The 17,078-nt window shown below is 41.3% G+C and overlaps 1 protein-coding gene across 4 annotated transcripts in view; it reads right to left on the bottom strand.

Annotated features, from left to right (window-relative positions):
- Positions 1-2,896: 2,896 nt before the first annotated feature.
- Opa1 (OPA1 mitochondrial dynamin like GTPase) overlaps positions 2,897-17,078 on the bottom strand; it is a 73,794-nt gene continuing 59,612 nt past the window's right edge. For all 4 annotated transcript variants that reach the window (XM_034514946.2, XM_034514943.2, XM_034514945.2 and 1 more), the window contains 2 exons: positions 8,004-8,078; positions 2,897-5,760 (listed from right to left, as the gene is read on the bottom strand). In XM_034514946.2, the coding sequence (XP_034370837.1) occupies positions 8,014-8,078 (65 nt within the window). In that variant the 3' untranslated portion in view covers positions 2,897-5,760; positions 8,004-8,013. The remainder of the gene's footprint in view (positions 5,761-8,003; positions 8,079-17,078) is intronic.

The following is a 17,078-nucleotide window of genomic DNA, read 5'->3' as shown; positions in this document are numbered from 1 at the left end:
GTTAAAGCAGACAGACATGGAAATTCACAAGGTGAAGGGAAACCACACAGCACAGGCAGCTCCAGGCTGACAGGAACTCAGAACCTGAGTCCTGTCCACTGCAGCCAGAACACAGCTCTGCCGAGAACTGTTTGTGCAGCACAGCCAGCGTCTGTAACTTCTCTGAGCAAATTCTGTGTATCGTGAACCAATGAGCTCCCACTGTGGCACATACCTCCACTTTCCTCAAAGCATTTTGTAGAGGAGCTTCCCTGGGAAGTGGTTTGTAATCACACTGGCTTCCCAAGCCTTCTTTTGTCAAAGTCACAAACTGCTGCACATCCATAAAATGGGAACGGTTCTGCCAGCGATAGTTACAAAACCCAAGGCATAATGGATTCTTTACTCTGGATTTGAGTATTCTCCATCACCAAGTTTCACAGGTACACTCCTTTGATCTGATGCTGACCATGAGATGCTTCAGGGGTTCTAGACGGCTTGCACATTGCCCGTGGCTGGTTTGCACTACCCTTCGCAGTGCTGAGCCTAGCTCCACCTTTGACAGGTCTTTCTTCTAACACACTTCTGGCCCCCCCTCCTCTTGTGTTGTTCAGTGAGGTGTCGGACCACCACTGTCCCCGGGTGTGTGCATGTTGCTGAAGCATTCATATGGTGATTTCTGACTTTTGCTATCTATAAATAACAGGGAAAGAAATCAAACGTATTTGGCATCCCAGGGGTCTGGTGGCAGGTTCATTACTGTCTGTGTGGACATTGTCAATTTACACCTGCAAGACAAACATTTTCTTAGCCAAAAGAGACCAGTGAGTCCTGTGCTGTGGGTTAGGTGGGCTTGGTGGTAGTGTTCAGTCTTTCACCTCCAGCACCATGGAGAAGGAAGAGGAGAGAGGGGGAGAAAAAAAAAGGGGGGAGGTGGAGGTGGGATAGGATAGGGGTGGGCCTAGAAAAGAAGAGTTCCAAATGGTTAGCAGATGTACCATGTAGTGCACATGAAAGCCAGGGCATACCACTGGAGATGAAGGGGTGAGTAGCCCAGATGGACAGCAGGAAGATAGAGTTAACTCATCCTTATAAAATCCCTTCACAAAACCTTGACGGTCTCATGAGCATTTGGTAAGTGCGGCAGGATAAAAATCATGATTTCCAGGCTGCTGACTCAGCATCCGCCAGTGAGCAGCAGACCCGTCACCAGGAACAGTGAGCAGCAGAACTGGGCGAGCAGGGGACCTGTTCCCCCAGGAGTGAGCAGGGGACCTGTCCCTGGAAGGCTACTGCCAGCAATACGACTTGGTGACTGGGTCTTTAGTGGGGTCTCTGGTCTCTCCTTCCAAGTCTTCAATCTCAAATACTTGCACAGGAATCTGTTTACATCTGTCTTAGCTTATATTACCAATAAAGACAGCAGCAACACTTCTTTACAAGGAGGTCTGGAAGAGCTGATTTAAACATACTAAAGAATAGTTACCTCCTCGTCAGTGACTTGATTCCAAAAATCCAGAACACCGGGTCTCCAGAGCAGTAATCACCCACTGAAGTCTTTTCAGGAGGAGCCGTGTACAGCCCACAACTCTTTTGCATTCTCTTCAGACAGGCTGCCATGTTGCTCTGATCGGCTTTGGTTTTTTTTTTTTTTTTTGTTTTGTTTTTGTTTTTTTGTTTTTTGGGAGGTGGGGAAGACAGGGTGTGTCTATATAGCTCAGGCTGTCCTGGAACTCATTATGCAGACCAGGCTGACCTCAAACCCACAGAATTCTACTGATCCCTGCCTCCCGAGTGCTGGGATTACATCGAGTACCAACACGCCTGGTCACATTTCCAATTTTCAAGGTGGTAACTCAATTCTGTCATTTTAGGACAGCAATTTAATATAATGACTTATAAGGAAGCTTTCTCTTACCAGTAAGTTTGGGAGGAGGTGTGTTTCTCAGGTTGAAAATCATCTAATTAAACAGTCTTTATAATGTTATTTTTTAGCCTCTACAATTTTGTAGTTCTTGCCTTAACCTTCCAGTTTTCTGTAAATGTCTACTCAGTATAGTATAGTTCTATCAGTGCAGAACCTGCGATCAACATGCTTATCACAAGTGGAGTATGCAACGGTTTTAAAATATAATCAGACCCACTTGTGTTCCCCTTAGCACACTGTAACTATGTTGATTCCTTAACGGAATATGCTGAAAGAAAACTGCTCTAGTGAATCTTTAGTAAGCACACTCTTCATCTTCGCTACTTGGCTAAAGATTTGGAACTTGACTCACAGAAAGGATGAATGCTTGAGCTACAACAAAGGCTCTTACACTCATTACCAGCCGTGTATCTTTCTGCAGCTACTCCGAGGACGTCCCACAACAATCAGGGCTGAACCTTCTCCTGGTGTTGACTTCGGCCAGGCACATGAAGGCTGTAGGAGCACTCAACACACTGTAGTCTGCACAGCTAACCACCAGTGAGTTACATTAGAAGCATCACTTAGGAGCAAAGTGTGTCGGCAATAAAAAGTGGGAGTAGGAGCTTTTAACCAGGATGGACCGAAGTGATCTTTAGAGTTTCCACCCAGCCTGCTAGTTAACGCCCTTTACCAGGTACTGTGTGAGACTGACCATCTCAGCATCATGAACAGAGCCCAGTGGAGCTAAAAAACTGTGTTCTTTTTTTATATTTTACTGAAGAAAATACCAAAGTGTTTTGAGAAATATCAACATGGGAAAAAAAAAAACATCAACTGAACATGGATTCCAACTGTGAAATGAAAGCCTTCTGAGAGAAGCTACTGTGAAAGCTTATTAGATCAAGGATTTGGCTATATTATGGACCCAAATCATGACTGTAAGTACAGAGGCTTCTTTCTCCCTCATTAAAACAAATAAAATGTAAAAGATACTCTCCAATAATGGAATTATAATATCACTTCAGTATCCTTTAATTACCCATCTACACAAATGACCTTAGATCAAGCACAGGCAAATATAAGTAAGTTATAGTAACATTTACATCAAGTGTAAGGTTTAAAAATAATACAAAGTCCAGTCAGTGCACAGTGAAGACATAATTAAGTTTTAAATATTTAGATATCAAATAGCCATGACCGTTTAGAAGGTAAGCAGATTTTCAAGCACATTTCCATTGCTACAGTGTAAGACAATCTACTATACACCAGTATAGAGGATGGAGATACACCAGTACCGTGATCTCATTTATTGGAAAGAAAAAAAAAAAAACCCAAACAAACATTTCTTTTACCAGATACATACATCTGAAATAAATAAATACAAAATTAACTAGATAAGAAATTTGCCTTCTGAGCCTACACTCTTAATTATTTTTGTTTTTGAGACAGGGTGCCCCTGTGTAGCTTGGGCTTGCCTTTTACTTGTGATTGTCCTGCTTCTGCCACCAGAGTCCTGCATGTGACATTCCACACTTGTACAGTTAGCAAGTCTCCCTGGCTTCTACACTGTCCCTTTCTATTTGGTCACTTGAGTGATCTGTGGGAGTCCACTGACTATAGCCTGGGAGACTGAGGAGGAGAAGGAGGAGAGACTAAGAGGACGGCGCAGACTGCTGCCCCTGTAACTGCAGCTTGCCTGCTGTGTGGCTCAAGTGGCAAGCTTGTCTCCTGTGGTCCATGCTGTACAGACTGGGGATTTATAACTGACAGTCTGACCAAGTCATTTTGCTTATGATCTACTTAAAATCCCTTAGTTCTCCAAATAAAACTTCATCTAAAAAACAAAAAATTCACCCACTCCATTCTTTGGAAATAGTCTCTTGTCCAGTCAAAGAGTTTAACTTGCGTATGCTGAGCACCTGAACTACATCATGATACACAGGGTCTACTGCTGGGACTCAACTTTATCCTTCCCATAATTTCTGCATTTCATAAACTCCTAGCTTTCAGGAGGTTAGGGGCACAGTTACCATAAAATCAGGTTACAAATAACCTCTGGGGGTGAAGAATGACAGGGGTTTTGGTAATCTACTTTTAAATTGGAGTTATAAACTCTGATCCCCTCAAAGAAACCAAAGTTCTCTTCCACTTAAAAAAAAAAGTATAAAGAGATATGAGCCCAGCCTAAGCCTTTCGCTTGGGAGAAACCTGTAGATTTCTCCTGCTGGTCTCAGCCAGGACCTCCCCGACAGTCAGGCTAGCAGGGCTTACTTATGGTAGTAGTTCTCAACCCTTCTAATGCTGTGACATTAGATTGATACAGTGCCTCATGTTGTGATGACCTCCATCCATACCATTATTTTGTTGCTACTTCATAACTGTAATTCTGCTCCTGATATGAATCATAATGTAAATATCTGATAAGAAGCTCCCAAAGGGCTCTTGGCCCACAGGTTGAGAACCACTGGCTTAGAACGAGCACCTCCTAATAGTTGTGCGACTCGGAGCAGGGCTCTCCAGAGCTTCTGTTCACCACCGTCCCACACCTACAAGGACTCATCCTAGGGAATCATGGGCACTGCTCGTGTCTCTGAGAATTGTGCCTAAGCTCATTGATAATTTAAGTAGAGTACTTACTGGCGTCATGGTTTCTAAAACCTGCCCCTTCCACACTGTCAGATTTCAAGGGAACCATAAACAAAAACAATTCCAAGGAAACTAGTTATAAAATTAACTGTAAAATAACAACTGCAACCCTGGGCATTTTTATGAGAACCTTAAGGAAAAGGTAGCAGATGAAAAAGACACTTGAAGTAAATAGGGAGTACTTGTTTGCTTTAAGATCTTTTAACCAATATCATTTTAAATAAAGCACATGAAAATATTATGAAGGTTATTACTATAACTGAAATGCAATGAATTAAATAGAATTTTTAGCCTTAAGAAGGAGTGGGTCAACATTCTTCCATTTGTTAGAATAATTTGTATTTAAAACAGTGTTTGAGGGCTGTAGTGTAGCCTTTCCTGATGCCTAGCTCAGACATTTGATAGACAGCATTCTAAATGAAATTTGTCAACTGCTGACCTTTAGTCTTCTCCATCTTGGGTCATAATTCAGTGGCTGGGTCAACAGGAGAGACCTACTGTTCCAGAAAGCCCGACCAAGAGCACACAATATTCGAAATGAACTAATTGTGAATGGATACAGAGTGCAAAAGCAGCAATGGACCATAGGCTGCTGCAGTTGGCTTCCAAGGCGAGTTTCTAAGCTGGCAATGGAGGGAGGGTGGATGTTTCCTTCACAGAATATATACTGAACTGTCCAACACCAATTAACCCATCTGAAGCATTCTTTTATAAACCAGCCTTCTTTCATGTGGTGAACATAAACTGAATCATTGTAGCCAAAGTGTTCCTAGATACAGAACACTGTAGACAGTAACCACTTAGCAGTAACCACTGTCTCGTCATATACAAGTGATGCCTTTTAAAAAAGTACTGTAAGTATTATTCCAAAGCAGCTACCACTGTATGTCTGATAATACCCATAATAAGTCACATCAGTGCCACCACAAATAAGACTTGAGAGAGTAACTTCCTTATCTTTGAGGACTAAGCTTCATGGCTACACCAACTATGTTTTCCCAGTGTTTGCTGTCAGCACAAGCACACAGAACATGATGCCGTTTCCAGTGTTCTTCTGCTCAAAAGGCAGCTGTGGGTTAAGTGCCTGTAACACACGTACATTAATTTTACCCTGTGACTTTATTTTGCACTGAAAAGGGTAGAACAGGAGAAGAGGAGGCAGGACAAAAGACTGAAGTTTTCGTTCTTCAAATGTATGCAGAGGTGATTACATTATGAGCAGGATTCTGTAGGAACAAATCCATTTGATAAATTTAGATTTGGCAAGACAAATGGATAGACTTAAGCAACTTTATTACAGAATAATTGTAAAATTAAAGCTTAACTTTTCAAATCTGCTAGATTTATTAAAATTATCTATATCAGCTATAAAATAATAGCATAATTTTATCAAACATATTATGTAAATAAACATATACTAGAATTTCTTTTTTCCCCATCATTTCTGTGTGTATGTGTGTGTGTACACCCGTGCAACAGTGTGGGTGTGAAGACCAGAGGGCAGCTAGCAGGAGTCCGTCCGTTCTCTGCTTCCATTCTGTGGGTCTTGGGGATTGAACTCAGCCTGTCAGGTTTGGTAGGAAGCTCCTTAACCTGCAGACCCATCTTGCCAGTCCCAGAATCTATTTCTTTCTTTTTCCTCTACTTTTTTCTTTCTTTGAGACAGGGCTTCTCTCTGTAGCCCTGGCTGTCCTACAGCTCACAGAGAAGTGGCCGTCTCTGCTCTGGAGTGCACCACCACACACACGGTCTAGATTTCTTTCTTAGAGCATTAGAACGATTGCATAGAAAAGCCAAACAGCTCATCGGAGGCACTCTACATGTGCTGAAATTACAAAGGGGGAGCTCTTCTTTCAGATTCGGGGTAACTTTTACAAAATGGTCAAACTAAAGCTAGGTGGCCGTCTCCGGATTCACTCTACTAATGGATATTTGAGGTAGGAAGTAGACCAACTGTCCAATTTCATGTTGTGGAAGTCTCTAAGGCACAGAAGCAAAGGGGGAGAGAAAGGCCTTAGGGATGGACGTCAGACAGGTAGATTGGGAAAATTAGGACGGCTTCCTTTGCTCAGGGCTTTCCTATATCCAAATATCACCACAGCCCACACCTCAAGATTGCCTTTGGAAGAAAACAAACAAACGGACAGACAAACAAACAAACAAGCAAAGGTCTGTCCAGGCAGGGAAACAGCTCTAGATAGTACACTGACTAGATTACATTAGACATTTCAAACTATAATGTAGGATACCAGCCAGCTTCAGACTTCCTCATCTAGCTTAAATATATTTGTCTCTATCTCTCTATCTGACTTATTTTTGAACATTATGCATATGCACATGAGTGCAGTGTCTGCAGAAGAGGGTGCTGCGCCCCTGGGAGCTGGAGTTACAGGAAGGGGTGAGGGGTGTGCTGCTGCCTGATGTGTCCTCTCCAAGATGACATGCAGTCCTAACCACTGCGCTAGCCTGCTAATCTATAGCTTTTATTTTTAACAGGGTTTTATAGATTTCTCCATTTAATGTCATTTCTGTAAAAATGCCATGAGAGCCGGTGCTCCCCAAGAGCACCTTAGGCTAGCTACATGGCTGGCCAGAAAGCCCAGGGATCCTACCTCCTCCACCTCTCCAGTACCCGGATCACAAGCCAGGCCTTTGGTGTGAGTGCCGGGGACTGAACTCACACGCTCCTGCTTGCACGCTGAGCACTTTCCCAGTTTAGTGAGCTCCTTGGCATCTCCTCTAAGGCTTCCTAACTCCTTCCCAAGCACACTTCCTTTGTGGTGGAGAAAGCACTATGCCCGTTTCTAAAGGCTTTCTATCCTGGGAGGAACTGGATATGAGGCAGGGAACTGTCCGCTCACCAGAGTTCTTCAGTGATAAAAGATCTAAATAAGTGATAATAGCTTAAAACAGGATTATCTCAACTTCAATAAAAGCCAGTGACTTACTGATAGAAATTCCTTAGTGATAATTAATAATTAGCTATATTAAGACTAACACATTCTAATGCTATTCAAATGACTTTAAATAGGAAAAGGGCCCACTTAAATTTTGTAAACAAGAAGTAGATTAAGAACAATTACTAATTGTTAAATACTAGTCAAGCCAAATAAAGCAGCTTTGTAAGTTGAATATTTAACACACACAATTACCTATTGTGAGCACGAGCTAAGATAAAGATAAGCCCTGATTCATTTTCAATGCAGAAAACAAGTCACCTGCATGTTAGAAAATCATCACTATAAAATACCTTTACCAACCCTGCTTCTTTCTGACTTGATTTTAGTTTAGCCGGAAGGCAATGAAAGGGTTTAAATGTGTAGCCCAACACTCAGGAGGCTGCTGCAGAGAGTCACAAGGATCACACAGGAGAGAAGCAAATGCAGTGCATAATCCAGACCATAACCTATGAGGAACGGTTTCAGAAACATGCTTTGCACACAGTGTGCCCAGTCTCAGAATTACTCACTTGACACAGTCTACTTCTCCTGGTGAAGAGCTTCAATGAAAGCATCAAGTTTTTCTTGAATTTCTCTAACTTTCTCTATGGAGATAAAAAGAGTTATAAATACAAACACATTTACTTTTCAAAGGCATCAGAAATTATTAGAGACAATTCCTTATTATTAAATTGTCTATAAAATTTTAACTGCTGAGGAAAAGGGAGGAAAATCACTTTCACTAAATCTCCATGTCCACGTGGATCAGAAGTGCATCAAGCAGCCTGTTTTGGAAGGGGAGGGGAGAAATGCTTGACAGACCCCTTTGGGAAATTATTAAATAAAACTGTGGATACCTACACATAGGTGTATTCGTAGATTCCTTAAAGCTCTACCAAAGAAATTATAAGGCTATTTATTTATTTATTTATTTTTGGTTTTTCGAGACAGGGTTTCTCTGTGTAGCCCTGGCTGTCCTGGAACTCACTCTGTAGAGCAGTCTGGTCTTGAACTCAGAAATCTGCCTGCCTCTGCCTCCCAAGTGCTGAGATTAAAGGCGTGCACCACCACCGCCCGGCTATAAGGCTATTTTTAGGAATTAAAAGAAAATGGTGGCTCACGTCTGTAACCTGGCATTGGGAGGCTGACTATGAGCTGAACGCTATTCTGGGCTACACTGCCAGACCCTTCTGTCTCAAGGACCACAGTGAAAGATCAAAGCCAGGAGAATATTAACCATCCCCAGTCTGGAAAATGATGCTTTAAAATATAAAGTAATAGGTGAAGTTATCCAGGAACAGCAGGCAACACTACCCTATAAAGGGTGTGACTGGGTATCAGGCTGACAAGGACAGACTTGTGATGGTTTTCTTGGTTGTCAACTTGACACAACCTAGGGTCACTTGAGAAAAGGCAATCTCAACTGAAGAATTGCCTTGATCAGATTGGCTGGTGGGAGATTTCTTGATTGATGGTTGATGTGGGAGGGTCCAGCCTACTGTGGGTGGCACCATCCTTAGGTAGGTAGATAGGCATTGGCTATATAAAGAAAGGAAGCTGAGCACAAGCCAGTGAGACAGCAAGCCAGTGAGTAACGTTCCATTCTGCTACGGTTTTCACTTCAAGCTCCTGCCTTGAGTCTCAGTGCTAATTGTGACCTGGAAGTGTAAGCAAAATAAACTTTTCTTCTTCAAGTTGTTTTCACTCAGTGTTTAGCACTTCTGTTTTTAACACAGAAGCAAACTACAATACCCACTGAGCCATCTTGTAGGCCCTTAGACGTCAATCTACATCATGTACATTATTCTGGTGGGCTAGCTTCCATTCTCTTTTTCCTTTTGTTTTCTTTCCTCCTCCTCTTCTTCCTCCTCCTCATATTTTCTAGGTTTTTTTTAGACAAGGTCTCTTTGTGTAGCCCTGGATGGCCTGGAACTTGCTTTGTAGACCAGGATCTGCCTGCTTCTGCCCGAGTGCAGGAATTAAAGGCATGCACAATCACTACTCAGCCTAGTTTCCATTTCTTAATTAGCAGTCAAACCAGCAAACATTTTTGGCTTTCCCAAATGAAGCTAGTCTTAGTGATTTTTTTTCTAAAGTATTTTTCAGAGTTTCATATACATGCACTTCATTAGCTAAACCATTCTTTAAAAGGGTAAAAGAGCTTTTCAAATTATCTCACAGCAATTCTGGAGGAAATGACCATATAAACTTAAACAAACCATAAAAACTTCACCAAAACCCCCTCCTGACTTGAAGAGCACACAGGAGGGAAGTCCCACTAAGGTGTTTCCAGCCTTAGTAACACCTAACCACTCCCTGGTGTCATCTATTTGGGAATGTCATACCATATGCAGAAAGAAAATTCAATTTTATTTTGCACATGATCTGACTGCAACTGGCAAGCCACAGGGTCAGTTTGCCAACTTCTGCCCTATCAATAATGGCCTGAGAGGGGCAGACTGTCTGCAGCTGTAAGGCATCGCAGTGTCACTCACAGGAGACAAGGTAGAAAAAAAGCTATTTGTGTGAAAAAATTCCAAAACCCTACCAGGGCAGGTTTCTAATTCTGTAAGATCTAAAGAAAAATCTGATTTTTAGAAAATTAAGAGATAAGCAATATTTTTCCCCCTAAATGAACATTAAATGACTATTTAACACAAACATATAGAAAATTCTAAGTTTCCCTTAAAAAGTTATGATTTTATGAATAATGTTTACAATTGTAATATCAGGACACGGCACTGCCTTGCCACAAAGGGCATAAGTTACTAGCAGTGATGGGGACTAGTGTAAAGTGACGGGAGAATGGGCTGTTACATGGAAAAGCAATCGTCAACATCACCAACTCCAACCTAAAGAAATCCATTTGTCTTTTTCACCTGTTCAATGAACTAGATGGAATCTTACGGGACAGGGAAGAAATTCTACCCCTTCCCCCTTTTAAGATTCATCTTAACTATGTGTATACGTGTTGTGTGGTTCTGTGCAGCTAAGTGCAGTTGTGAGCTGCCCCGTGGCTTCTCTGCTCTTAACTGCTGGGGGCCTTTTCCTCCATCCCCAAAAGAGTCTACCTTTAAGAAGCATTCTTTAACCAGGCATAGTGGTGCATACCTTTAAGACTAGCACTGGAGAGCCAGAGGCAGGCAGATCTCTGTGAGTTTGAGGACAACCTGGTCTACAAATCAAATTCTAGGACAACCAGACCTGTTACACAGAACAGGGGGGAAAAAGACACTATTCCTTGCTTAGTCTCACTTCTTCTGACTGAGGAAATGTCTACTTTTCTGAAGTGATTTCAAACTTGACCTTCAATCCTGTAGGCATCAGTGCTAAGAACGAGCCCTGCTCAGCCTCCTCTGATTTAGAAACACATATGAGGTCTGCTGCCACATGCCAAATGAAGAACAAGTCTATTGGGGTATCATTATTACCTTTTACGTGAGATAGGATACTTTGTGGTAAAAAGCAGGGAGGAGAACAAATCAGCATACCTAGTTGTAAAGCAAACTACCATTTCTCTTCAATATCTGGAGTAAACATGGACAACTAGAGAATTCTAAAAAATCTGTGGCCTTTTTGATAAATTAAACCAACTCCAGAAGGGCTTAACCTATTCTGTTACACAGCTCCCCATGTCGTGAACAAGGTGTCTCATTTCCAGTCACGCAACGTTTACTTAAACGATGAGCCATCTCAAACATCAATTCATCGTGTGTCTTGATTGGATCATGAATATTCCTATAATCCCCAACTCATAAACTGGCAGCCTCAGTGAATGACGGACAGACAGATGATGACACAGCTCAGGTCTCTTTATCCTCGCATGAAGCAGCACTGCTCCTCAGTGGGTTTTGAGTCCTTGGGTACTTCAAGTCCCAAGTTCAGACTAATCTGTAATTAGGGTTTGACTACACTGACTGACAAAAGCCCTGACCTGGGAGAGGGGTCACCTTAGTGGTTAATATCAGTTCAGAGCATGACCAAAGAGCCACACACAAAGCACTGCCACATACGCTGAAATAAACCTTAGACAACTGTTGATGTTTTTTAAAGAAAGCATGAAGAAACTCGCTGAAGAGCTAACAAGATGCACTGGAAGAAAAGCACACACCAGAGATCCCAGCCCCTTACACTATGTTACACCACAGTGTACAGAGATCCCAGCCCCTTACACTATGTTACACCACAGTGTACAGAGATCCCAGCCCCTTACACTATGTTACACCACGCTGCACAGAGATCCCAGCCCCTTACACTATGTTACACCACAGTGTACAGAGATCCCAGCCCCTTACACTATGTTACACCACAGTGTACAGAGATCCCAGCCCCTTACACTATGTTACACCACGCTGCACAGAGATCCCAGCCCTTTACACTATGTTACACCACGCTGCACAGAGATCCCAGCCCCTTACACTATGTTACACCACAGTGTACAGAGATCCCAGCCCCTTACACTATGTTACACCACAGTGTACAGAGATCCCAGCCCCTTACACTACTTTACACCACAGTGTACAGAGATCCCAGCCCCTTACACTACCTTACACCACGCTGCACAGAGATCCCAGCCCCTTACACTACCTTACACCACGCTGCACAGAGATCCCAGCCCCTTACACTACTTTACACCACAGTGTACAGAGATCTCAGCCCCTTACACTATGTTACACCACAGTGTACAGAGATCCCAGCCCCTTACACTACTTTACACCACGGTGTACAGAGATCCCCTTATACTATCTTATACTTATACTTATACTATCTTACACTACGCCGCACCAGCACTCCATGGCACCTTTAGGACACCTCATGGGTGAAGTTCTTCAGGAAAGGGGCCGTTCATAGAAGGGCTTTCTTCTTATGGAACACACACACTGCTATTGAAAACATTTGCTATTTGTTGCACAACTGTACTATATAAATGCCCTTTAGAAACTCATCTAGGGAAATCTAGGATATGGAGAAACAAGGAAACCACAACCAAAATGGTCAAAACTATAGTCAAAATTGATATCTAAGATTATTTATTCACTGTTCTGCCGCAAGCAAAACTTAATTCAAACATTAGCTAACACTATTAAAAATGTGCTATTTTATATCCTCAAAGCTTCCTGAAGAATGGTTGAAAGGAACAGAGCAACTCAATTTGCATACACAAGTAGCTCAATAGTGACTCCTGGGTAAATTCAGCATTCTTTTCTTTTCTCCCCTAGAGAGGGTTTGTCTAACATGTTTGTTCTGGACCTTACTATGTAGATACGGCTGGCCTCTGATCACAGATCTACCTGCTTCCACCTCCTGAAAGCTGGAATTAAAGGTATGTACCACCATACTTGGCTCCAAATCCAGCTTTCTTAAACTTATTTTCAAGTTGTTTTAAAGCAAGGAAAACAGTCCTATCAGGCTCCTTTGGTAAACATAACAGAACTATACCTATAATTTTTAAGTATTTTGAAGTCTATTCTCCGAGACTTTGGCATGAACACTGCAGCCTTATATTTAGGTTGGCCTAGAACTCACTATGTAGCCCAGCTGGGTTTTGAACTCATGACAGTCCTCTTGACTCAGCCTTTTGAGTAGTGAGACTACAGTTACGCCCTACCAATACCTTGCTATGCTCTGCTCAATTCTTAGAAAAGCCAATATTAGAAGTATTTATAACATATACTTTCAGGACCAAAACGAAACCAAAGAGTAAAAAGAAAAGCTTTTATGGCATTCATGACCATGTTTTTCTAGTAAAGACTACAGAATCTATCATAAGGTCACAAATGTATAGTGTGAGTCATTTTATTTTATGTTCAACACACAAAATATTTCAAATTATATCAACTCACATTATGATAAGAAATAAAGTTATTTGGTATTCTAATTTATTAGTGATATATTGTTTTCTTTCTCCTCTAATAGCTGAAATATACTTTGTCAAAAGGAATCATTTCATTTGTCAGTCAGTGTGTTGTTAGTGTAGAAAATCTACATATCATATTTCAAAGATATAGTGACACAGGCAATTACTTGAGAAGATAGAAAAAGTCAGTAAATTATTTTGTTCCATCAAATTAATTATGGTTTTAAAACTTCAGAGTGTTTTGTCTTTTCCGTATTTCTCCTATTTTTAAAAGTATATTTCACTCTGAATTTGCTAGGAGGAAAGCTAAAACACTGTAAGAAAAGAAAAACCACCCAGGCAGCCCTTAAAGAGATAGGGCATCATTTATCACTTGTAAAGACAGATTTATAAGAAGAGGGCCCCTTCTGTTCCTTTAAGACTGCAAAACAGATGGGAAATGAATGGATAATCAATGGGACAAGGAAACACATGGGAGGTGCTGCAGGATGCATGTTCCCAGCACAAGAAAGGAGGCCAAGATTGTAACTGCATGACTGGGTCCTGGAGAGGGTCTTTCTTCAAGCTGTTACAAAGACAAACGCTGCTCCTCATCCGGCCGTCAAACTGTTATAAATATTGGTTTGTCAAAAGACCTTCAGTGCTGAAGCTTTAAAAAGGAGTTATAGCAGATAAATGAATCACAGGAAAGAGGCTCAAACAGCTCATTAATGTAATTTTAAAAGAAGAAAAAAAATATAAGCGTAGAGAATGTAATTCCGATTTATGAATTGAAAGCTTTAGTCAAGCTCAAGTTGAGATGAAATAAAAACTGAAATACAAGTCATAGCTCTTAAATAGATGCTTTATTAGGCACAGTTCTGCCCAGCCCGTTGGAAGCACAACACACACAAGGAGGTCTGGTTACTAATACAAGTTGTCTCTCTCCAGTCAGAAATGTTTGGGACCAAAATATTATATATTTCTGCTTTTCTAGTTGAACACCAAGAATCTGAAGATCTAAAACCTAAAATGCTAGAAAATCTGAGTCCGAGAGGATCACGTGAGTGCTCAAGTTTCAGATGTTACAGCCTTTGAGATTGGAAGTGCCCGACCTGCACTTGTGCGGTAGGAGCAGGAGGTCCAAATTACAGTAGGTACAGAATTGATGTTACATATTATTTAAATTAGAAATCATCTTCGAAGTTTTAATTGCACTTCCTTTTTCTCAGCTGCCTCACATAGGTGCTGGAATCAAATATAGATCCTTCCTAAGAGAAGTACATGCTTTTAACCACTAAGCTATCTCTCTGGCTCCAAATTCTAGATTCTTTTTAAAGAAATGATTTATTAAAAAAAATAACAGGTGTGTGTATGTGTGTGTGGTGTGTGTGCGTGAGAATGAGAGAGAGAGAGAGAGAGAGAGAGAGAGAGAAAGAGAGAGAAGGGGCATATGTGCATATAAACTCTAGATTCTTGATACTTGGTTTCACTAAGAAGACAAGCTGTGAAACACTTATTAATACAAAATAAGAAGCCAAATCATAAGAGTTGTGGTGTCTCTGGCCACTCACAAACAGAAACCAAAGACCCAAGTGAACAGAACCACCAAGCAATTCTCAAAGCCACTGGTGCTGACAGAGCTAGCCTCCACTCTACCATAACCATTCACGTACCTGGTTAAGTGATTAAGCTCAGCGAGCATCAATTTCTAAATAGGAACAAAGGGGGAAGGCCTCCTCTCAGGCCTCATATAGCTCTAAAAGACTTCTGTGAACTACACAAGCCTGAGGGACAGATGAGTTTCAAGCAGGACACAGAATCCAAACTAACAAGTGATGCAGTTACATGGAAATATTCTCTATTTCTGAACAGAATATATTCTATTCCTATACAATTATTCTCTCTTCAATTTTAGTAGTCCATGAGAAACATTTCAGTAGCAATGAGAATAAACTATTCAGAAGAAACAAGTGGATTCTGAGAAGCAGGGCTGCACACATACATTTTTTTTCCTGAGTCTAAGAGAATCAAGAATAAAACAGTGGCTAGAACTACAAGGAAGGATCCTTCCATCCACTATGTTTAAGAGGAAATAGTCTGGCATTTTGGGAGAAGGAAGATATGACGAAGGTACAAGCACACACAGGAAGGCCAGGGCCCTCAACAGGTGGCTCAACTCTCAGAGAATGACTGTTGCTACACAGTATGCTACAACATGGCCTTTGGGTCACACAGACTCTATAAAGTAACTTCTCCAGAAGTTTTAGTTTTATTAATGTTGCTTGTTCTCTGAATGAGTATTTAAAACCAAGTCTGTACAAAGAAAAGGAAGTGAACTGTAGCCCACCCTGCGAGATGAGAAGCTGGATGTAATGCACTAACAGTGAACTCAAAGTATGTGGGCAGGAGAAGATAACCCGGAGCTCTCAAGACACTGCCCCAGGCTGCATTCAATAGTCTACTGAGCTACAAGGGGAATGGTAATAATCTCTGGTTGGGACAGTGTCTATAACGTATATGTATTACCCCCTATGATATGATAATAAAAGACTTTAAAAAACGAAAACCTAACTCCTGGTAATATACTTGCTAGAATTTGTTTAAGGACAGAGCTGTGTACACAGCTCAGAGTAAGAAGTTGTGTAAAAAGGAGAGGATAAAAGATTAAAAACAAAGCAAGACAGTCTTAATTCCTGTCTCAGAAAGGGGATAAGAATTCACTTCACTTACTTAAGTGAAATAAAAAATAGCAGCCTCCTTGTACAACATAAAGTACAAAAACTGGAACAGAGCAGAGAGATGTATAAGGAATAAATAAAATGGAGCCTTTTGTACATGGATGGTAACAGAGGAAGAAAAAAAACTCCCTAAAGTGAAACTGCCAAGCTTGAAAAGCTCCCCAGCTCATTGATGGTCACTTTGTTCCTGTATGACTGCTCATGGTGGAAACAGGAAACAAGAACACACCGACTTCCAACAGCAGAGGCTGATGCCATGGTGAGCCATTATGTAGGCGATGCAATGTCTCCTAGCCCTACTACCATGAAGATGTTATCTGGAAAACCATCAATTTACCTTTAAAATCAAGTACATCATGTACATCATTCTCATGAATAGAATAATTAAAGTGATGAAAAAACTTTTTTTGAGACAGGGTTTCTCTGTGTAGCCCAGGCTGTCCTGTAGCTCACTCTGTAGACCAGGCTGGCCTTGAATTCAGAGATCTGCCTGCCTCTGCCTTCTAAGTGCTGGGACCAAAGGTGTGCATGCATCACCAATGGCTGGCTTAAATGATGAAAATTTAGGGGAGTTTTGTACTGTACTTATTGGGAGGGAAAGTTTAGAAACATATAATAGTAAAGGAAAAATTCTTTTGCCTTTAACCTATGTCTTCATATACCCTAAGAAATGTACTTCACACTGAGCACGGTGGTACATGCCTTTAATCCCAGCCTTGGAGGCAGAGGTAAGTGGATCTATGAACTGAAGGCTAGCCTGGTCTTCACAGCCAGTTCCAGGCCAGCCAAAGCTATATAGTGAAATCTCGTCTCAAAAAAGCTGAAGGAAAAAAAAAGAAGGGTATTTCCTACATTTGGTGTAGGGTGTTGCTAGTGGGTCTATAAGCCAGGAAGTTCTCCTTTTCACAAAGTCTGGTTATGCCTTGCTTGCTTTTATTCTTTATATACTTTCATAAACCAGATGATTACATATTGTGATTAGATTTGCACCCCTACTACTAGGTGCTATTTGTACCATCTTCGACTTG

Source organism: Arvicanthis niloticus, chromosome 12, assembly GCF_011762505.2.
Source record: "Arvicanthis niloticus isolate mArvNil1 chromosome 12, mArvNil1.pat.X, whole genome shotgun sequence".
In the NCBI taxonomy this organism is placed as follows: Eukaryota; Metazoa; Chordata; class Mammalia; order Rodentia; family Muridae; genus Arvicanthis; species Arvicanthis niloticus.
Note: the sequence above shows the minus strand (reverse complement) of the source record. Positions and strands in the feature narration are given on the sequence as shown.